The sequence below is a fragment of the Pipistrellus hanaki genome, assembly GCF_964339955.1.
Source record: "Pipistrellus hanaki genome assembly, chromosome: 3".
In the NCBI taxonomy this organism is placed as follows: domain Eukaryota; kingdom Metazoa; phylum Chordata; class Mammalia; order Chiroptera; family Vespertilionidae; genus Pipistrellus; species Pipistrellus hanaki.
The window spans coordinates 165029566-165053520 of record NC_140505.1 but is presented as its reverse complement, the minus strand read 5'-3'; the positions used below and the strand labels follow the sequence as shown (position 1 = coordinate 165053520).

The 23955-nt window shown below is 41.1% G+C and overlaps 2 protein-coding genes across 3 annotated transcripts in view; one reads left to right on the top strand and one right to left on the bottom strand.

Moving 5' to 3' along the window:
* ARHGDIB (Rho GDP dissociation inhibitor beta) overlaps nucleotides 1-4254 on the bottom strand; it is a 19878-nt gene extending 15624 nt beyond the window's left edge. Inside the window, exon 1 of the mRNA XM_084877923.1 lies at nucleotides 3828-4254. The gene's annotated coding sequence lies outside the window, so the exon portion shown is untranslated. The remainder of the gene's footprint in view (nucleotides 1-3827) is intronic.
* Nucleotides 2527-23955, top strand: PDE6H (phosphodiesterase 6H). Of its 2 annotated transcripts, XM_084877928.1 has the most exons (5): nucleotides 2527-2544; nucleotides 11733-11776; nucleotides 17980-18154; nucleotides 19541-19581; nucleotides 23477-23955. In XM_084877928.1, exons 3-5 carry the CDS (start codon nucleotides 18021-18023, stop codon nucleotides 23551-23553), a joined length of 252 nt encoding a protein of 83 aa, XP_084734054.1. In that variant the 5' UTR covers nucleotides 2527-2544; nucleotides 11733-11776; nucleotides 17980-18020; the 3' UTR covers nucleotides 23554-23955. The 2 variants fall into 2 exon arrangements, with proteins under 2 accessions (XP_084734054.1, XP_084734053.1); XM_084877927.1 differs by lacking the exons at nucleotides 2527-2544; nucleotides 11733-11776 and adding an exon at nucleotides 13001-13307 and having other exon boundaries at nucleotides 17910-18154.

Sequence of the window (23955 nt, the reverse complement as noted above, 5' to 3'; positions counted from 1 at the left end):
GCAACAATCTCAGGATAGAGCACGCTGTTCATTAATGCAGTTCCAAATAATATGAGGGCAAGGAAAGGTGAAACACTCTGAGTTTAGAGGAAGCAAATCACATGGTAAATTCAGAGAAAGATACGTTCCATATCTTCTGGAGCATGGACTTTGAGTCTGATGGTCAGAGATTCAAACTGTGATTTGCTCTTGAATTATTATACAATAGAATTTAAGCAAGTTATTAATCTCCCTGAGCCCAAGTTTCACCACCAGTAAGTGGGAGTATTCCTCTTTCTTTATGGGGTTGAAGAGTAGGAGAAAACATATGAAGAGTTCTAGGACAATACTAACCAATAGTAGATGTTCAATAACTGTCCTTTCCCTGCCTCTCCTCCCTCCCCTGCAATGCTGTCTGCTTTGTTGCTCAACTCCGACAAAGAGGTAACTGACTGCCCAGGCATGAAATGCTTTCCATTCCATCTGCAGTGTTGACCATGTCCACTCCTTCCTCCTTAAAAATAGATTTTGTTTCTTTGAGGAGTGCAGAAGAGACAAGAAGTCCTGGGAATCACAAAGATTGTTTATTAACGGAATCAACCTTAACATGGGACTGTCACTATTTTATTTCTTTAAAAAAAATTCCACATGAACAATTTAATTTTAGATTCTATTTTTTTCTCCCTATCATAATTGAAGCCAGAGGTCACTCTGCAAGGATGAGAAAGCCACAGCTAATGGAGAGAATTCCTTCTGACTCTGGAGCAAAACACTGTGGGGACTTGACTCGGGTCCCAAAGTTGCCAGATCATACATCTAGAAGCACAGATCATGGATATTAGAGAAAAGAGGTAGAGATGACGGGTGGGGTGGGGGGAGCATAGAAATGTGGAAGTACCAGAAGAGGGGATTTTTATCGGAGAAGTACCTATGGAAGTAAGCATCAGCATTCTCTACACACACCCCACCTCCCATCCCCATCATCTCCACTCCCCAATGACTGATTCAGCCCTAGTTTCCTCATATCTGGGACTGCAGCCCTGCAGCAGGGTGTGGAGGGTCGGGCCACCTCTGAAGGACTGCCCACATTTCAGTCAGGGATTTGGGTCTGCTTTGCTGCCTGCTTGGTGATTGAGCTTATTCAGGGCATCCAAGTCTACCCTTGGGACCTCAGAGCTGTCTGTGTTTTGGAGTCCTCCCTGGAGTCTCTGTATTCCCTAGTGCTACGGAGCAGGAATTGGTGCTTTCTGGGTCCTCAGAGCTGCTCTCTACCACCTCAGCTCCAGGAAGAACATCTGAAACTGCAAAGCTGTGTGAAAAGAACCAACCCAGTGCCTGAGAAGATTAGGCCTGGTTAGATACAACGAACACTACAATAAATCCCGAGGAGGGTCCAAATTACTGGAAGCAGAATTTTTTAACATTTCCTTTGGTGGGAGAAATAGTACTTTATTTCTTGCCCATGCTTTCATAGTAATATATACTCTGGTGATTCAGATTCATATGCAAAAGGAGGGAGAACTGAATTCTCCTTAAACTTTTCTCAGCATCTACCTTGTGAAGTCACTGTGCTAGGCATTTTCACAAATATTTATTTTAAGTTATCTTTAAAGAAAACTGCATTGGAAGCCACTATTAGGCAAAAGACGATACTGTAGTAACTCAACACATTTACCGTTTTAAACGAAGCATGAAAAATTAGACAAAAGTAAGGCTTTTTTTTTTTTTTTTTTTTTTTTTTTTTTTTTTTTTTTTTTTTTTTAATGATCACTTGTGCTTAGAATTCATGCCTTTAAGAAAACCCACGTGAATTTTTACCAGCTCTGGCTGTGGAAACCAGAGAACTGAGCACAGCACAGAGCAATCAAGTGCTTACTGAATGAATCGATGTTGAAGTTTTAGTAGCAACAGGAGACCCATCTCTGGGTTTGCCAGTATGGACTCTATTCTAGAATCCTGGGGGGTGATACCACTGGCCCAGGTACAGGATGCTCAGAATGTGGGGTTAGAGAAAATTGCTCTCTTGGGACATTTCCTAAAATGTCCTTCGGAGGCATTGTAGCTGTGCCTCCACCCCCACCTTCACCCCCTACACATACCAGTATGTGACTTTAGTCGAATCACTTAACACTTCCAAGACTTGCTGTCTGTCCTGCCTGGGTCCAGGATTCAAATGTAAAATTTCTAACACCAAGCCCGACACATGGAAGGCACTCCACACAGGTTGGCTCTGTTTCTCAGTGGGCCTCTTTGTTCCTCCCCAGCGAGGAAGTTGGGGCACTTACTGTGCTCCTCCCACACACTAGCCTAGGCCCTCAATTTTTCTGCCACATTGACCTTGCCCATCCGGCTTCCACTGAAAGCAGAACCTTGATGTTGCTCAGAGCATGCTTCCCTAAGAGCAAACTCATGCTCTCCCAAACCCGGAAGAGACAAATTCCAGTGCCTAGAAGGTGCCAGCTGGGTTTGGTTTGGCTGTGACAGGGTCGTTCCCCAGGCATTGATCTGTGTAGCTCAGATGGAGACTGAACCATCCTCTGAGAATTTCACACATCTCACCAGAGGGTAAGATGGTCTCCTTCCTGTGCTTGTGTCATATCTGGATCGGGAGGGATATTTTCTTGTAAATCGAACAAAGCAAAGCAATGGCCAAAAAGAATGATACCTGCCTGTGACTGACCCCTCGATGTCCCTTGCGCGGTCATTCCTGCAGTGAGAACTCACAGGCTAACCCTGATTTCAGGGGCTCTTGGGCTCTCTGGGAAGGGGTGACTTTAGGAACTTCCTGTGAGAACAGCCCGCCTTTCCCCACCTTGAACAGGAGACCAGCTCAGGGTTTATCCATCCCATCCCACAAGTTACCCTGCAGCTAGAGTGTAATTACAGGCTCTGTTTAGAAAACATGCCAATGGGGACATCCTTGACAAAGTTAGCAAGTATTTCAGGTCATGCCTCAAGCCCTTCTAATGGTGGCCAAGCTCAGACCAGTTCATTTTGAAAGCCCATGGACTGGGTGTCCTCACCATGTCCACTTAGATTTTTTTCTAGAATCTAGCTTTTAATATTCAATGCTTCTCTCAGATGTAAAGATTTTTTTTTATTTTTTATTTTAATTTTTGGCAACAACAGCAATTACCTTTCTTCCCACCTCATTGCAGGAATTTAACAAGTGGTGCTTGTGAGCGGTAGAAATTCTATGCCTGTAGGACTGACGAGTAAATAACAGTGCATTCTGTCCACCATGCTTCCTCCTTATAGTTAGATCCCCTTGTGGACTCTAAGGGAGGCTTTCCCTAAGTATTTCTCTTGTCTCCCAGGACATTCTTTGGTGGAAGGCAGTTTAATGTTTGACAGCTTTGAACAACGTTTTCCCCCCCTTTTCAACCAGTTTCTTTGAGCCTACTTAAAAACAGGAAACCACACACCTCCACCCAGGCACCACCCGCCATCCTCCAGCACCAGCCGTTTCAGTTTGGTTCTATCGTGTTTGTGCCTCTGAGCCTGGCCGGATGCCTGCTCCCACCTGGTGGAACCCCCTCCGGACACTCCCCAGGAGTTGTCCACGCAGCCCATGTCCAGGACATTCAGGATTTGGTCTCCTGGGCTGCACACACACGCTCTCCTCCCTCACCGCACCGTCCCCCCTGAGTCATTGCTACCATTCCTGGCTCTGACTTCCCCTTCTCTGCAGAACCGTTCCAGCAGCCTACTTAGTACATTCTTATCATAAAGTTTGTTTTAAAGAGGAACTGCCCCTCTAAAAAAGAGAATACCCTGGAAAGGGCTGTATAGCCGGTTCTCTGTGCCCACCGGGAGCCTCCCCCAGACCCCCCAGGATTTCAACTTACATTCAATGTGGTTCACGTCTCTGTCCGGGGTGCCTCTGTCTCTCAACTCTGACTTCTGAGTGCTGGCAGTTAGAACAGGAAGGAAGTTACTGAGAGAGAAAAAAAAAATGTTTTAAACCTACTAGAAGAGGAAACCCTGGGCTGTCTCAAATCCTGTTCTGCACGGCGTATCTCTTGATCAGCGAACTCTAAGCAGCATTCTTGTCCCTTAATGGCACATGTGGGAGCATGACCGCCCATGTGAACATGGATATGCATGAATGTTCATGAAAAGGGTGTGGAGGCTGCAGCCGGGAGTGCTATGAATAATTGAGCGATGCGGCCACAAATCAAGTCGTTTCAGTGCAGGCAGGCGCTTACGGAGGCTCCTGGTCTGAAACCAGCAGCAATAATTCCCACAGGCTTCACTCTGTATCGCTAACGTCTGTTCCTGCAGGGTCTCTGCCAGCTCCTTTATCAGCCAGATTTGCTGAGAGTCTGCTGGCAGCGAATGTAGGGTGCTAAGAAATGATGAACGTTAACTGCATATATTTGGCCCTACATTTAAAAATGTGTCCTCAAGCAGATTTTTAGAGGTTTGTGGGACATAGTTTCAAGATGTAGCTCTGTATTGCCGCACAACCAAATGTCATTTGTTGTCATTTTCACTATTTTTCCCCTTTAAATGAAAAAAAAAAGCTAAAATACTGCTTTTGACTAAACCTAGGAATGCAGATGACAGAGTCAAGTGAAACTTCTTTAATTCATACTTTTCTAACCCAGAATTTGTGAGAATTTCACAAGTACTAAAATTGACTTTGTACCATATTTGAGGAAATGGTTTGTGAAGTGATTTAAATGGGGAGAAGTTGCAGGGGCCATCTTTAAACCATGGGAGGGAGGGAGCAGGTTTTAAACACCCAAACCACATTGACTCTACACATTTTCATAGTAGCCACCATTGATACATTCTTATTCATGCTAATATCTCAGTATTCAGTATTTGTGTCATTTTGATATGTTTGAAGCTGACTAGTCAAGCAGGCATATTTGGAGAGGACTGACATTTGTTTTGTTGTCATTTAAATGCCTTGCATTTTGTTCACTTTGCTTTGTAAATTGATGCCCCCGGATATACTTTATCCTTAGTCAATGGAACAGAAACAATCAAGGACTTCTCCTTGGTCATTGGGTGGGAGGAAGGTGATTAATCTATCTATACTAATAAAAGGGTAATATGCCAATTAGACTGGACATCTTCCAGACAGCCTTCCTGATGTCCTTCCAAGCAAAGCTACGGTAGTGGGGCCAAGGCAGAGGTGGTTAGGGGTGATTAGGCTGGCAGGGGAGAGCAGTTATGGGGATCAGGCTGGCAGAGGAGAGCAGTTAGGGGGATCAGCTAACAGGGGAGAGCAGTTAGGGGGATCAGGCTGGCAGGGGAGAGCAGTTAGGGGGATCAGCTAACAGGGGAGAGCAGTTAGGGGGATCAGGCTGGCAGGGGAGAGCAGTTAAGGTAATCAGGCAGGCAGGCAGAGTGGTTAGGGATGATGAGGCAGGCAGGTGAGCAGGTAAGACTCAGTAGGCCTGGATTGTGAGAGGGATGTCTGACTGTTGGTTAGTGGGACACCCACTGAATTTCCTGGATTGGAGAGGGTGCAGGCCGGGCTGAGGGAACACCCCCCTCTCCCCCATGCACGAATTTCCTGCACTGAGCCTCTAGTAAAAATATAAAAAGGAAAATAGTATGTAAATAAAATCACTAAAAGTGTTGAAAACCAAATGCAAATTTAGTAATGCATTTCAAAGTGGTATAGTTGGAAGATAGGTCTTGAAAGAAAACATTTGATTACTGTATTATAGGTCAAAGCAAATCTGAATTTACACAGAAGACAGTTAATTCTGTAGCTCAGGACTCTCAAGAGGGGACACATTTCTTCTTTTGGTAGCATTGGTTGAGCTCCTCTTTTCTCCCAGGCTCTGCTGTTCTCGGCACCAGTGGCACAGCTGTCCACGACTGACAAAATCTCTGTGCTCTTGTGGAAGGAGACAGACAATGAACAAATAGCACAGGTGGAATAAAGTATTTGAAACAAGAGGGATTTAAAAATTAGAATGAGATTTTTTTTTTTTTTTATCTATGTGCTACTTCTCATGTCATTTTTCATGCGATTAGGAAAAAGATCTCACAAAGTTAAACAGGAGTATTTCTTTTTATTTATTTATTTGTTTGTTTGTTTGTTTGTTTGTTTTTTAAGCTCAATGTGTCCTTGTAATTTTTCTTCTTTAAAAATTAATTTTAAAAATTTAATTTATTGGGGTAACACTGGTAAATAAAATTATATAGGTTTCAGGTGTACAATTCTGTAATATATCATCTGTACATTGGATTATGTGTTCCCTAACCCCAAGTCAAGTCTCCTTCCATCACCATTTATCCCCCTTTATCCTCTTCAACCTTCCCCACCTCCTTTTCCCTCAGGTAATCACCATACTCCTCACAATTTTTCTTACTGCAGTGCTTTTGGCACAAGTGTTGAAAGGTACAGAAGCACCTAAAAAATGCCCATAGAATCAGAATGTATGTGTGGAGTGTGCATGCGTTTATTGGGGGAGAAGAGAACATTCATAACTTTCACTAAGTTCTAAAAGAGGCCCACGACCTTGAAAGGATTCAGGATTGCTCATTTAGAGCCTCTTCCTGATACAGCAATGGGGGTTCAATACATTGGAGGATAACTACCATGTTATCCTAAAATATCTACCAGCATCACAGTCAAGGCAGGAATTATCTGCCATTTCTCAGGAAATCGCCGATTCTCATTTTCTTCTGTTGTGGTTCATTGTTCACATGGATTTGTCAGATGGGAAAACAGATTAAGAAACTCCTTAAAGAAGATTAAGTGGCAGACACTCCGCTTTCAGCTCATGCTGATTGAGGTTTGCTGTGGACTGGGGCTCCCTTACCCATACCCAGTTTCTGCAATATACCATGATTATGCCTGTCATGGTACTAAGAAGGGTAGGAAGGACCTTAGCCCTCTTATAATACCAAGTGCAAATAAATAGAATGTGGAAATCTGCAGAAAAATAGGAATTTCCAGAAAAACAATCAAACCTTAGATGTGTTTTTCAGCTTTTCTTTGCTGTTACAAGTAAGGTAAATTCTAGACCGATCTTTCATGGGTTGGTACCTTGACCGTGAGCCTGAAAAAGTGACATTGACTGCGAACTGCTGAGTCTTTCTCTTTCTGCATGGCTATATTTCTAGCAAGCTGCAAGTGCAGACAATAAACACTTAGAGAAGACTTTCTGCCTTGCAAGCTGTCTGTCCTGACATGTGTCCTGAGGCACAGACAGCAGCCAGGGCTGGAGGGAAGAGCTGCAGTTCAGACCGACATCCTGGCTCTGCCTTTCATTGTCAGTGTGTTAGTGGGTCAGTGCTTTCATTTCTGAGCCTCAGTTTTTACATCTGCAAAAGAGGAATAGCATGAGCCTTTAGCGTTTTTACATCTCATAAAGATGTATGAGGAAGCATCTGACAGAGTTCTGACCTCAGAGCAAATGCTTAATAAATGTTCTAGGCTAAGAACATTTTTATTATTTCATCATTATTTCATGACTAGAGGCCGGTACATGAAATTCATGCATGGGAGGGAGGCAGAGGTGAAGAGAGGTCCTTCAGCTCAGCCTGTACCCTCTTGCAATCTGGGACCTTTTGGGAGATGCCCAATTGCCGGTTTAGGCCTGATTCAGCAGGGATACTTGTGGATCGGGTCTAAACTGGCAGTAGGACATCCCTCTCACTCGTAACTGCTTGTCTGTCTGATATTGCCCCAAATCACTCGCCTGGCTACCTAGTCGCCTCTAGCCACTCACCTTCCTGCCTGATTGCACTTAACTGCTCACTGGGGTGGAGCCAGCCAGGGTGAGGGGCCATGGTTGTTCTGGTCTCTGGTCGTTCTGGTCATTCCACCATTTTGGTTGCTGGCCTTTTATTATATAGAATTTTTCTCAGCACATTTTGCTCCTTATTATTGCAGAGCAACTCTTAGCATGACTAGAAAAGAGTTGTTTTCCAAACAACAACAACAACAAAAACTCACAACAAACAAAAATCCCTCATTGATACAGATAACAGCATAGTGGTTACCATATGGAAAGGGGGCTGGGAGAGATTGAAGAAGGTAAAGGGGGTTCAATATATGGTGACAGAAGGAGACTAAACTCTAGGTGATCAGCACACAGTGCTATAATAAGTTGAAACTTATGTATTCTCATTAATCAATGTCACCCTCATAAATTTAACTTTAAAAATACATAAATAGTAAACTGAAAAAGAAGAGTTGTTTTCATCTAAGCACTCACAATCAGCCTGCATAAATATAAAATATTGCTTCCTCCTTCTTTGAAGCTTCCCTCGGCTGATTAAAAGAGTGTGTGTGTTTTTTTCTGAACTCCTAAAGTGTTCATTGTTTATACAATGTAATTTAGTACTTTGGTAAACACTCCCCTGTATTACTAGGTAATTATTATTAAGCTTATGTGTTCACACAAATATAAAGCATGAAGAAAGGGCTGTGTCTTACATACCTGGAATTCCTGGGAGTGGCTTGACTGAATCCTGCCAGAATTTGAGTAAAATTCTTCTGCCTGCATTCTTCCTTTTTCCCCTCCCCCTCCACCTTGTTCCTCTGGTGATAACATTGCCTTGGGGAAGAAGAAGTATGGTCATGTGTTTGTAGGGGTTACTGACACCAACTTTACTTTTCCTATAGATGACTTATTAAACTACATTATGCAAGTTTTCATAGCCTTACCATAAATACAGACCCCCTGTTGGGTATGTGACTTGCAAATATTTTCTTCCAGTGCATGACTTGTCATTTCATTCTCTTTTTAGAGTGTTTTAGATAGCAAAAGTTTTTAATTTTGATCAAGTCAAAAATATTCCCTTTTTCCTGTTACAAATTGTACTATCACTGGCAGATCTAAGACCTCTTTGCTTAGGTTAAGGCCTTAAAGATTTCTCTTATTTTTTTTTAAAAAGGTTATAGTTTCACATTTTCCATAAAAGTCTGATACATTTTGAGCTAGTTTTTATACAAGGTGTGAGATTTAGGTGTGGAGTTTTAGGTGCATGAGATTTAGATATTCATTCTCCAGGCTGTCACGTGTCCTGTCAATTTATTTTATACTTTTGTCGAAAATTAATCGGGCACATTTGTGTGGGTCTATACCTAGGTTCCCTATTCTGTTTCACTGCTTGCGTGTCTATCCCTCTGTCAATGCCACACTGTCCTGACTACTGTAACTATGTAGGAAGCCTTATTATTAGGAAGACTGATTCCTTCCCAATATAATTTCTTCTTTTGGATATTTCTACAGTTTCTGCTTCTATATACATTTTAGAATAGACTTATCTTTGTCTGCAAAAACTTTGGTATCTTTAGTAATGTAGAGTCTTCTAATCCATAAACATAGTATAGCTCTCCAATTATTTAGGTCTTCTTTGATCTCTTTAATCATCTCTTTGTAGTTTTTAATCATATAAATTCTATACATGTTTTGTTAGATGTACACCTAAGTATTTTATTTTATTTAGAGCAATTATAAATGGTACTACTTTTATCATTATTCTTTTTAATTTAAAAAGGACATATTAGAATTTATTTACACATAAGAACAAATGTTTCCCCTTCAAACTTGTCATATGTGGAGGCTATTTGCCCATTTAAATCATCTTTTTCTTTCATTTTTTAAAAACTGAGGTATAATTGACATAACATTATATTAATTTCAGTAATGATTCAATATTTGAATATATTGCAGAATGATCACCACAATAAATCTAGTTATCATCTGTCACTATACATACAATTTTTTTTGTTATGAAAACTTTTAAGTTCTATTCTCGTAGCAGCTTTCAAATGTACAATACGATAGAGTATTATGAGCATTATTTTAGTTTTTGTCTTGTGTCAGTGTCAAAATTTTCATGTTGATAAAACTGACCTCATGCAACGAGTTAGGAAATGCTCCCTCCTCTCTATGTTCTCAAAGAGAAGACTGTATTTTTAATTCATGTTATTTTTTTCAAGATTAACAATCTGCTCTGGAGAACCCATTACCACAGTAGCATATGAAGGGGAAGAGGGGCCAGCCTTGTGCATTCTCTCCTCACTTTACTGTCTTCCCCTCTGGAGTCCACTGTGCTTTAGTTAGAGTTGAAAGCTCAGTTTAGGAGGTTTCGAATGTGGAGGAAATGTGACTTTGATGTGTATCTCTCCCCTCACTGGTATTTTAAGCAACACTAAAGAGAGATTAGAGATTAGCACTTGGGTAAGAAGCTTATAGGACAGCTAAAATTTTAATCACTTTCTAGTTACTTAGTACCTGCCTTTTAACTCTTTTCCTGAATATAACTAATAATACTTTCCCATCTGCCAGAAGGGAAAGGATTATAGAGCTATGGAATATAGATTTCTTTCTTTTTTTTTTAAAGCATTTATATCAATATTTAGTTTCAAATTTTATAAAGAGTAGAACACACTCTCTGTGGTGTACCATTCTATGAGTTTTGACGAATGCAGAGTTGTATATCAACCAGTGCAATCAAGATATCAAATAGTTCCATCACCTTCAAAAATCCCTTGTATTTTCCCTTTATAGTCAACTCTGGCCACCACTGATCTGTTCTCTCATCCTATAGTTCTGCCTTTCCAAAGGTCATAAATGAAAACAGACAGTATGGAGACATTTGACTGGATTCTTTCACTTAATAATCTATTTAATATTCATCTATGTCATTATATCTATCAATTTATTTTTCTTCTTATTTATTTATTTATAATTTTGGCTCAGCAAGTTTTCTGAGCAAGTTTACTTTTTCATGTCTGTGAAATCTTTGTGTCCAGCACATCCAAAGTTTTACCAGAGCAGTTCCTTGGTGATTCATCACCTTGTTTCCTGCAATATGACCACCTTACTTGGTTGATGAGATTGAAGATAGACAACTGACCAAAAGCCAGCCACCTACTAGCCAGCAACAAATGAAATGGCCTGGTAGAAGAGCTCTGCCTAACAGAGGAAGTGTAAAGTGACTGCTGATTGGCCAGCCTACTCAAATCCTCTAAGTGGTGTCAGAATGAGCAGCCACTTGGAACTGGGAACAGCGGTTGCATCCCCTGAAGGTACAAGATGACCAGATCTTTAGAACTTCACAGTGGTTTGAGCAATGTTCCATTCTCCACAAAACCCTGCTAGGGTGGTTGCGTTCCTGCTTTCATACTTCCCCTTGTAACACATACTTTTGCTCTTTCCACTGTTCTTTGTTTCTAGGTGTTCAAACATTCCTTCTGTTATCATTTCCTTTCTACTTCAAGAACTTTCCGTATCATTCACTTTAGGAGAGTTTTTCAAATGAAATTCTTGGCCTTTCCATAGACTGGCTACCCCTCACTCTCCATGCTCCTGGATCTCTCTTGGAGGAACAAGAGTGGTGGCAAAGTACTGCCACCTTTCCCCCCCCCCCTCCCCCCCATTGAGAATCACAGGGCTACAAATTCTGTTACAAATAAATGTGGTTTATCTATCTCAGGAGTGTCAGGATAGCAAAAAAATTGAAAATGCTAGCATGCTAAATCATTCGTCTTACATAAGAGGAAGTGAGGCTCAGAGAGGTGGCAATGCTTTTACAGAGCAGAGATGTGGTAAAACTAAGCCTACACAAGGGTCTAGAACAGCACTTCTCAAACATCAATGTGCAAACAAATCACCTTGGTACCTTGTGAAAATGCAGATTCTGATGCAGTAAGTCTGGAGGAGGGTCTGATAGTCTGCATTTCTTACCAGTGCCCAGGTGGTGCTGATGCTATTATACTTTGAGTGTAACATTATTGTTGTTTCCGCTGTCTTTATGAATTGCAGTTCTATATTCTCAAAGGGATGAAGAATGTGTGATGATTTGACAGGTAAGAATGTAAATATCCATATGCCTGGTGTGTAGGAAGGAGCAAAGGAATATGGGAATGGGAATGGAGACACAGAGGGGGACATGGAAGGAACCACCCAGAGACAAAACACTCAGCAGACTCTGCCTTCAAAACTACTATCATTTTGGTAAGGACCACGGGGAAAGCTTATAAAAAAAAAACCTCCTAAGCTGTTTAAATGCTCATGTAATCTGCTTGGGGCTGCATGTTAAGAATATTTCCCTGCCCAGGAAGGATAAATTGACCTTCTTTCTCTGCAGTCTTCTGGAGTACAATTCTCTGACAAGTAGTAACAATTTAGAGAAGGCACACTGCAGGTCACTGGCAAGGCACCAGACTGACTGATAGCACATGCTTCTTGGCCCATGTCTGCTTTGCTGTTGTATAGTAAAAAGGTGATCCCAGACTTAGACCTTGCTTCTACCTAGCTATACTATTAACTTGATATGCAGTCTTGAATAAGTCACTTAATTTCTGTATGACAACATTTTTAGACCTTAATGATACTGGCATATGGGCTAGGTCCATTTAAAAACTGTATATATTGATGAACAAATTAATTCTAGTGGCTTACTGCTAGTGGAGGACTGAGCCAGGTGTCCACTGAACTCTGGATTATAGCCTGAGCCTCACACTCTGAAGCCTTTGGGTATGAAGATGCAGCAATTAATTCTCCAACATGTGTCAACAGTGAGTTCTCAGCGATCACTTGGGCTCTTTCTCTGTCAAGTATTACTGAGTTTTAGGTCATTTCTGCTTGGTGGCCCTGCCTCTCTGAGGAAATGCATACAATACTAATTAGGAAAAGATATTGTATATTTCTGTCACTGCTCACATGTTCAGCATCTTTACTGTAGTAGGGGACACTGTGGTTCACTTTCTTTTCAATAAAGTCTTATGAAAATTATGTCATGGTGAGTGTGTTTATGAGATAAGGGAGGGAGGGAGGGAAGGAAAAGGGAAAATTATATACAGGGTAGGGCAAAAGTAATTTACAGTTGTGATTATGCAAAACCTAGAGTTTATTCTTGTATTATTATTTATTAATTATTGTCTTATTTCCATATGAACTACCACAAACCTACTTTTGCCCCACCTTGTACATGGGTGAGCACGTGTCAGGAAAGGGAAGGCATAGAGAGGCAAGGACTAAAGGTGGGACTGGAAAAGGCCAAAATATATTGAATCACAAACTGCAAATCCACTTTTGGATAGAACACTATGTGAGTGTTTGTGAATTTGGTACCTATTTATTGATGAGAGAGAGAGAGAGAGAGAGAGCCCAAGCCAGTTTTGTAAGAGTATCCAATAACCAGAGAACTCCTAAGCCTCTCCCAGTCTCACCCCAATTCTTTGCATCTGGGCTGGGCTCTAATCTGATGAAGGTGGGATTAGATGGCATGAGGGTATTACGGACAGATAAATCAGGATGCAAAGATCTTTTCATCTGCTGTGAAGAAGGCAACTGGACGGCTTCTTGAAGCAACATTCAGTTTAACTTCTGATAAGGGTAAGCATGGTATACAATCAGAAGGCTTTGGGGGTGGGGTGGGGGTTGATACGGCTCTAAAACAAAGAATGGAAGAAGAGAACACCCTGAACTGTGGGCCTGGATTGGTGCTGGGAATGAAAACATTACCGAAACACACCCAAACTTCCTTGTAATGCCATGTGATAAGCTAATAAACGAAACTTGAGTATTAGAAGGTCATTGCAAACCTTGATTACAAAATTTATTTTTGTGTGTGTGTGGCTCCATAGAAAACAGTTTTCTGGAAAAGGAGTGATCTGAGCACTAAATAACCACAGAGCAAACAGGTCTTGACTCCCAGGATGTGCTTGAAAACTTGGCTCAGGCACCCAGAGGCTGGAGAGAGCGAGCCAGAGCCATCGTGGGAATGACTGACCACAGTGCAGTGCGGGTGGCTTACCCTGCTCCTTCTGAGGTCAAGTGTTTGTGTGTTCCAATGCGAAGCAAGTTCTTGCTGGATTTTTGTTTTTGTTTTTTCATGGCTTCAGTTGGGTTTTCCTTGGTTCTCCAAACTGTTTGATTCTCTCTGCTTCAGCGGGACCCTGGGTGGCATTTATGGGCCCAACTCCCCTGGAGGAAGCCGTAGTCTTGTTCCTACTGCTTCCCCCCCATCCCCTTACTCCATCAACAATAAAATTGCCTATCTGTCGATACCTTTGCTGAGGAAACTGGAAGTCTGAGGTGATAATAGCTGCATCAGAAGGGTTGGCCCAAGAAGCTTCTAAAACTGTTTTTCCTCAGCTGGAATTTACAGAGGAGAATCCTCTGTAGCTTCCTGCAGCTTTCTACTACCTTGGTCTAATCCCAGCTGCTTCCCTACAAAATTTTGCCTCGAAATATTACATTATTGCATTCATTTATTTTTGCAGAAGAGTAGTTTTTAAGCTTCAAAAGGGGGAGGGCTAACATTGCTTAAAAAAACAGGAATATATTCTGCTTCACAAAGGAATGGATTATTTGATACTTTTAGAGGCAAAAATATGAAATGTCCTTTCATTGTCAAAATCAAGTCTGTTACGAGATTCAGGATTGTTTAGCTCCAGGGATGCCCTTGGAATTCATAGCAAAGCATGGTTGGGATAAGTTTAGCCTTCAGTGATACCTGTGACAGACAGGAGTGACTGTCCATGTAGGAAATAGTTATATGTGTTCTGTTCCTCCCAAAGGTTCTACAGGGAGAGCTGGAGTGCAGATATCTGACAGAAACAGTCTAGGGGTTGTGATTGTCCTAGGTACTTAAAAGGAATATTATACATGAGGCACACACAATAAACATAATGGTAATTATGATCCATAGTGCAAAGCCTTAGGGCCATGAAGATCCAGGGATTAACCAGGCTACTGTGATGTAACTTTTTGTGAGAATCTATATACATATAAAAGCCTAACTAACCATTATGACCAGACAACCAGAATGGCCAGAACAACTGGTCAACCAGTTGCTATGACATACACTGACCACCAGGGGTCAGATGCTCAATGCAGGAGCTTCCCCCTGCTGTCAGTGCTCTTGCTCCCATAGCCAACCTCCCGTGGTCCTTTCCCTAACCCAGTCCTTTCTCCTGGCCGGCTGGCCCTAATCCGCCCCGATCTAGGCCAGCCAACCTCCCATGGTACCTCCTCCTGTTCTCTCCCCAGCCCCCAGCCCCTGCAGCAGGCCCTGATTGGCCTGGTCCCAATTGGCCCAGCCCTGATTAGAATTGGGTGAGACAGCCCAATATGCCCTGATCACTGGCCGGGCCTTGGGACCTCACCCATGCACAAATTTATGCATGGGGCCTCTAGTTCTTTATGTAATGCATCGTACTTTGAGTTAGACATGAACTCTGTCCAAGCTTAGAGTCAAAACTTCAAAATTATATAAATATGCAAAAGAAACTTTGAAGAAAAAATAAGTGTAATCAGGGGAAGGTAGAAGTCAAGTATGGTTTTAAAATTCTTTGACATTAACGTTAGGGGTGGAGGGGTCAAAAGTATCTAAGGAGGGCAGAATTCCTTCTAAGGCAGAAACCAGGAATAAGTTAACAGTTGGGGCATTTGAGGGACACCAAGGATCGCTCAGTAAGAGCAGATGACAATCGCCTCTCAGGTTGCATGACCAGGGCTCTTCAGCAGGTGGCCTCAGAAAAGGTGAACCTGTGTCACAACCATAGATTTATTTACACAGCTTCCTTGACTCCCAGAAGGTCTGGTATCTAGTTACTCTTTTTTGGGTACTTTTCACCAAATACTCTATTTACATTCTCTATTTAATTTTCCCCATGAACCAAAAAAGAAGGTATTATTTAATTTATGTTACAGATAGACTAAAGCTCAGAGAAGTTATGTAACTTATTCAAGGTGACTTAGCCAGTTTTGTAGAGCAGGAATTTGAAACTATGTTTATTTAATTCCAAAGCACCTACTGCTTGCACTGCATTGCCCACAAAGGGTAATTTGACTAATTCGGTTTATCTTAAGCCCTCACATTACAGGCTCTAGATCTAACATAGGAGGATCCTAGTTAGCATTGTCAGATGAAATAGAAGATTCCCAGTTAATTTCAAATTTCAGATAAACAACAAAATTTTAAGTATATCCCAAATACTTAATGGTACATAGTTATACCCCAAAAACTATTTGTTGTTTATCTGAAATTTAAATTTAACTGAGTGCCCTATATTTTCACTTGCTAAATCTGACAATCCTAATTTTAGTAGGTTTCTCTCCAAATGAGAGAAAGGAAAATTCGTGGTTTCTGACTACTGTGAAAGAATTGGGAAGTCACAAAAGCCTGATCTGCAAGAAATTCTCTAGTTTATCTCTGTGGTTTTGGCAGAACTGTGATGTGCCAGCTACTGATGGCACACTCTGATGCCCACCGGTGAGTCCCATGGCCCGAACCACACTTCAGAGAGGCACAAACATTGCCTGTTTACTGGGGGCAGGAGAGCGACCACAGCACAAGAATTGGATTCAGTGAACAGAGGAGCTGGCAGGACACTTCCCAAGCCAGTGGGGGCTTTGAAAAGTGAAGACCTGATGATGCCTTCTCTATGGTTTGATGGAGAAGGTCAGAGGGTCAGACTCTCATGTTCAGGGTATTAGTCCAATTTCTTCATTTGTTTATTTACCCATTTGACAAGTATACATGGCATACCTAGTAAAGGCCAGGTACTTTTGTTGGTTCTGGGACCACAGAAATCATCAAAAACCGGAAAAGCAGCCCATATTCCAATGGGGGATTAAGACAAAATCCTTGGCATCAGTAGATCATCCAGAGGTCTGGCCAGGTTCACCATCCCTAGTTCCAGCTCACAAATTAGTCAATGTGTTTCTTTGAACAAGTTGAAAATTGGCAGGACAGAATGAAAATAGTGAGTTGGAAAAAAAACAAGGGAAAAATATCTTGGAGGTAAAATAATAATTTAACATGATTTTGAAAGTAATAAGAAAAAGTTGAAGTTATACAACATAATATTTGAGGGATGTGTGGTAGAAAGAGGTATAAAAGGCTAGCACAAGCCAAAGATTGTCCAAGAGATTTGAAGCTAAGGATATTAGCATCATCTATAATGGGTCAAACAAAGAATTCAATGAAAACAAAGTTTCCAGGTAGTGAATAATGAAAGGGGTTGGCTCAAGGTGAGGGATTAAGGCTATTTGGGAGCTCTTTGGAACTTTTCAGAATCTTCTTTCCTAAGGTAAATATTATCAACTTTTTTGATGGAAAAGAAGAAAGAAAAAAATTCTCTGGCTTAGCACATTTGCTTTTTAAATATACATTTGATAATCATGTTCTTTGATTTGTACTTGAAGAGTGGCAATGCACATTTCTACGGCTAAAATGAAAGTCTGGGAAAACTATATAAGATAGGCCCATGATTTGGATAGGAGAAAATGTCGAAAATTTCTGAGAAATGTGTAGCTGAAGAACCTCATGTTTGGATATGAAGTTAAATCACAAACTTACTACTTAATCATCCTGCATCGATTTTCCTGTGTGTGTGTGTGTGTGTGTGTGTGTGTGTGTGTGTGTGTGTTTGTGTTGGGATGTATTGCATACTTTCATGGGTATTAGTATACCTGATTCAGAGCTATTCCTGTCCAGACAATCTAGATTCCACAATCATCACTACCTCCCCTCTCCGAACTAGAAGTCTCTGGATCATGTGAGGATTAAATAAAATGAAGACTATAAAGAGCAAGGGTCATAACAATGGGTCAGCAAACATTTAGTGTCTGATTATTTTGCAGCTGGGTGGAAAATGTGTATAGCTTAAAGAATATGTAAAGACTGTAGATATCATTTAGTCCATTCTCCTCCCTTTACATGTAATGAGACTGGTGATCACAAGGGGGAAGTAGGCCATTCTAATAAATCACATAGAAAGCTAGTGGCAGATTTACTAGAACAACATATCTACTTAGATTCTTGAAATCTATTGGTTGTCCATTTGTATAGTATTCCACTATATCTAGTGTTTCTGACAATTTATACGGTGACTTATTTAAAATCTTTTTAAAATATGATAACTTCTCCCCTATTGTGTCAACACAAAACACTTAAGCTTCTTTATCACAGTGCTTTTACTTTTCCAGTTTTCCGCAGAGGTCTGCTAAGCAACTGTCCTCATACTGCGAAGGGTCTTTTCTTCTCTCACTGTTTAAGGGGCCTGAAGGAGAACCATCAGCCACCCAAGGACCATCAGAATGAGTGACAATACTACTTTGGTTCCTCCAAGTTCAAACCAGGGTCCCACCACCTTACGCAAAGGGCCCCCAAAGTTCAAGCAGAGGCAGACTCGCCAATTCAAGAGCAAGCCTCCTAAGAAAGGTGTGAAAGGGTAAGACCAGGATGAAAAAGAAGACTTTCTATTATTTCTTTTCTCCCATAAGATTGCTTTGTTGTTGTTGTTGTTGTTTTAAATTAAATTTACTGGGGTGACTGGATAATAGGATCATTTAGGTTTCAAGTGTACATTTCTAGGATATAAGATCTGTATATTGCACTTGTGTGCTCACCACCTAAGTCAAATCTTCTTCTGTCACCCTATATTAGGCCCTCTCGTCCTCCCATCCTTCCATCCCTTCCCTCGGCAACCACCACAATGAGTCTGTGTCCACGAGTTTCAGTTTTATGAGTGAAATCATATGGTTCTTAGCTTTTTCTGCCAGATATTATTTCACTTTGCATAATATCCTCAAGGTCTATCCATGTTGTCTCAAATGGCAGGATTTCATCTTTCCTTATGGCTGAGTAGTGGTCCATGGTGTATTAGTATATGTGCCACATCTACTTTTGAGATTTAATGCTCACCATATTAAGCAAACATACAAAAATTTCCACCCCATCTTTTATTTTTCTCTCTGCCACAATCTTTGCTGAGTCATGCTTTTAGCCCTGGAATACTTTGTCTCTCAGCTCTCAGGTCTAAGGCCAAATATAACACAGCAAATGGAGCCTTTCACAATGACCTTTGACTTGACCTCCCAGGTTTTTCTTCTTGACCACTCCCTTTCACCATTATACCCCATCAGGGTTACAGAATTACTGGTCATTTCCAGAAATCACACTTTATTTTTATGGCTTCAATCTTATGTCTTAAGTTCTTTGTTTTTCTCTTTCTCTCCTTGGCAATGCCTTATTTTTCAACACACACTCATAAGTTAATTTCTTTTTGAAGCTGTTACTGACTCTCTTAGACAAATGTTATCATTAATTCCTTATTTGCCTTTTGTACATTCAGCTATCATAACGTTTACTATTTTGTTTTCATTTGTTTCTTGAGTCAGCTCACTCAGAGAAAAATATTTCTTTTTTTCCTTTCCTCCCTGAGCCTAACACAGTGTCTGGCATATAGAAGATGCCTAATATGATATTTTTGGGTAACTAAACAAATGAATGAATTAATCCATTTAATTCCTTTCATATTGCTTTTCCATTCCAATTTCTATTTTTAAAAGTGAGGTTTGTCTAAAATTGCCCCACTGATCACTCTTTTTGGCCCTTGATTGTTTTAGGTTAATTTTTTACCCAGGGGAAATTATCTCTCTATGGGACACACTGTTTAAAACCTGTTATTTTCTTTATCGTAATTCAATACAAACATAAGTGTTTCAAATATAAAAGCTTAAGCCTCTTCTTCCCCCCTGAGTCAAAAAACTTTCCACATGAGTCATTCCAGGATCCTTTTGCTCTGATCTCAGCTAATTTTTATTTTTTTCTGTAGGTTTGGAGATGACATTCCAGGCATGGAAGGGCTGGGAACAGGTGAGCCACCCAGAGACTAAAGTGAGGACATCACACTTGAAGTTTCATCTTCTTATCTGCTTCAGGCCTTAAGGGGCCATTGAAAGTGATCAGAAAAACCTAACTCAGCAGATCCTTTGAAGACTGAAAAATGTGGGGTTTTGTTTTGATCTCTTAAATACTAGTAAGAATGTGTGTGCCAAGAGGCAAACACTCTGAAAGAAATCAGGGTAGGCCCCATGTTTGTTTAATGAATTCTCTTGTCTTGTTCAACAACCACTGACAGACGATAATGGTGAACTGCAAGCTTGGTACAAAGATTCGCAGGTAGTCTAGACCAATTTCTTTATTTTTTTGGAAGAGATATCTAAGACACAGCAGAATTAAGTGACAAGCAGAGGCCACAAGTGAGGTATTGGAAACAAGGGTGGGGCTCCGAGAGCATTTCTACTCTAGCAGGCCAACCACTGCTTCCTCTTTCACACATTCTCTGGCACCCAGAACAGGGCCCCACACACTGAAAGTATCTAATGCAATATATATTTTTTTCATTGCCTAGCATTTTTATTCATTGGATAATGAATGCAAATTACTGCCTATTCTTTTTTTAAAAAATTAACAGGCTTTACTTTTTAGAGCAGTTTGAGATTTACAAAAAATTTAAATAGAAAGTACAGAGTTCCTGTATACCCCCTCTGCTCCCCTCCTTCCCCTGTACATAGTTTTCCTTATTATTATTAACTTGCATTTGTCACAATGGATGAATCAATAGTGGCACATTATTATTAACTGAAGTCCATAGCTTACATTAGGTTCATTCTCTGTGTTGCTGTCCAGTTCTTTAGGCTTTGAAAAATGCACAGGGTCATATATCCAACATGACAGGCTCATACAGAAGTTTCACTGTCCCCCAAATCCCCTGTGCTCTGTTTATCCCCACCCCCTATATACTCCTAACAACCATAATCTTTTTACTGTCTTCATAGTTTTGCCTTTTCCAGATTGTCATATATATTGTAGTTAGAGACATACAATATGTAGCTTTTGCACACTTCTGGCAGTTAGAAGTATTTTTTTCATTTAAGGTTCCTCCATGTTTTTAAATGGCTGATAGCACATTTCTTTTTATCACTGAATAATATTTCACTGCTTAGTTGTATCACAGTTTATTTATCCTATTGAATGACATCCTGGTTGCTTCTAAGATTTGACAATTATAAATAAAGCAGTTATAAACATACTTGTGCAGGTATTTGTGTAGATATGAGTTTTCAACTCATCCAATACACTTTTGTTTAATCCTCACTGGAGGACATGTTTTTTATTTATTTTTACTTATTTTTTTATTGATTTGATAGACAATGAGAGAGAGAGAGAGAGAGAGAGAGAGAGAGAGAGAGAGAGAGAGAGAGAGAAAGAGAGAGAATTAATGTGAGAGAAAAAAACATCAATTAGTTGCTTGTTGCCTCCTATATAAGCCTGGATCAGGAATCGAACCTATAACCTGGATATGTGCCTGACTGGGAATGGAACCTGCAACCTTTTGGCACATAGGATGATGCTCCAACCCATTGAGTTACACTGATCTGGGTTCATCCAATACACTATAAAATATTAGAGGCTTGATGCACAAAATTCAGCCTGCACCCTCTCACAATCCCTGACTACTAGGTTCCAACTGATTGCCTGCCTGCCTGCCTGATCACCCCCTAACCACTCCTCTGCCAACCTGATAACCCCTAACAGTCCTTCCCTGCAGGTCTGTTCCCCGCCAACTGCCCTACCCTGCTGGCCCAGTCACCCCTAACTGCCCTCCCCTACAGGCCTGATCACCCACAAATGCCCTCCCCTGCCAGCCATCTTGTGGTGGCCATCTTGTGTTCACATGAAGGTGGCCATCTTATGTGCTGGAGTGATGGTCAATTTGCATATTACCTCTTTATTATGTAAGATATGTAAGATATTACCTCTTTATTATGTAAGATATGTAAGAGGTAATATGCAAATTGACCATCACTCCAGCACATAAGATGGCCACCCCCATGTGATTAAAGATGGCCACCCCTATGTGGACACAAAGATGGCAGCCAAAAGATTGCCTGTAGGAGAGGGCAGTTGGGAGGGACCAGACCTTGTAGGAGAGGGCAGTTAGGGACAACCAGCTGGCAAGGGAGGGCAGTTAGGGTGACTGGGCCAGCAAGGGAGGGAAGTTGGGGGCAACCAGGCCTGCAGGGGAGGACAGTTTGGGGCAACAAGGTCAGCATGGGAGCAATTTGACATTGATCAGGCTGCCAGGGTAGTAGGGGGTGATCAGGCTGGTAGGCAGAAGTGGTTAGGGGCAATCAGGCAGGCAAGCAGATGAGCAGTTGGGAGTTAGTAGTCCTGGATTGTGAGAGAGATGTCTGACTGCCCATTTAGGCCAGATCCTGGTGGGTCCCAGATTGGAGAGGGTACAGGCTGGGCTGAGGGACACACACCCTTCCCCACCTTGCATTGATTTTCAGAGAGGAAGGGGGATAGAGAGAGAGATAGAAACATCAATGATGAAACATCAATTGGCTGCTTTTTGCACACCCCCTACTGGGGATAGAGCCTACAAGTGCATGTGCCCTTGACTAGAAGTGAACCTGGGACTCTTCAGTATGTAGGCTGATGCTCTATCCACTGAACCAAACCAGCCAGATCTCCAATACACTTTTGATAAATGCTGGCATTCATACCACTGAATGTCTTTACCAGGCATTTCTCAGTGTATTTGCTTTTTGCAATCAAATGTCACTTCTGGAATCGCAAATTTTATAGCCACTTTATAGAGCTCATGATTTTTTTAAATCAATTGCTTATATATTTTTGACTATATATATATATATATATATATATATATATATATTTAATATATTTGATTGATTTTGTACAGAGAGGAAGGGAGAGAGAAAGAGAGTTAGAAACATCGATGAGAGAGAGTCATCGATCAGCTGCCTCTTGCACACCCCCTACTGGGGATATGCCCGTAACCAAGATACATGCCCCTGACCGGAATCGAACCCGGGACCTTTCAGTCCCCAAGCTGACGCTCTATCCATTGAGCCAAACCGGTTTCGGCTTGACCAGATATATTTAAGACTAGTAAATCCACTCAGAAAGATATGATTAACTCTGCTAACATATTTGGAATAACAGAAAGAGGTTTACCGGTACACTAGAAGAAGGTTTGAGGGCTTTGATCTTGTTCTAGTCCCATTTCTATAACTGCAATTTTTTGCTAAATGATTACTCTTTCTGGATATCCACCAGCTTCTCTGTGACCTGGGGACAATAATAACTTATTTCTGGATTCAAGGGACTGGATTAGAGGATCCCTTAAAATCACTTCTCAATATGAGTTGGATGTAGGCATTTCAAAATGTAAAGGAGCTGAGGAACAAGTTAGAGAAGCCCAAGAAAACCACCTAGACTGGTAGGGAGTAAGGAGGCTGTGGGTTTCCAGACCATGGGGATTTAAAGCGCTCCTATTTCTCATTTTAACCCTTAACCTGACTAGAAATCTACTTCTGGTCTTTCCTTAATGGTTGTGCCTTGGGGAGGTCCTGTGTGATCATTGAGATGTATCCCTACAGTGTAGCCCCAGTCAAAAACCTTGGGTCACCTGCCCAAAAGAAGATGCAGAATAGAGCCAACGAAGATATCAGGAGGAGTGAGTGTGTTCTGGGGCCATTGGAGTCCTCAAAGGATTAATTAAGCATTTGGTTTGATCCTCTGGGTCTCAGGGCCATTTTAGATAATTTCCCAGTCACCTGGACAATGATTAGGAGAGAGGAGGATGCATCTTCTGTCTGAAGGATGTTTTTTTTTTTGAGCCCAAAAGGCTCTCCTGGGAGTGAGGCTGACTTATAAATTCTTCTTTTCTTTCTTGCAGATATCACAGTGATTTGCCCTTGGGAGGCATTCAGCCACCTGGAGTTGCATGAGCTCGCTCAGTTTGGGATCATCTGAGGCACTCTCAACAGCATTTGCTATAACTTTGATTTCTTTTTCCCTATTGAGTTTTAAAATGTGGTCTTGTTCAGAAGTGGTTTCTTTTTCCTACACAGTCATTTTCTATAAATTGCTACTAAGGGTTCTAGTGTCAGACTCTCTCACAGAGTACAGATTAGCTCAGAATAGTGAGTAAACATCAACTTTTGTTAAGGCATTTCAAACCTGGCCACCTTTTTCTATCAGCTGGTTAGAAGTCCTAAATATTTCTCTAAATTTTTTTTGTTTGTTATGTCCTTCTAGCAAAAAAAAATCTAATTTTGCTAGACATTCTTTATGATTAGTAAGTAGTAGGCTTCTAAAATAACATTTATGTCACTCACCTCCCCTTCTCATTTAATAAAGAAGATATTTACTTTG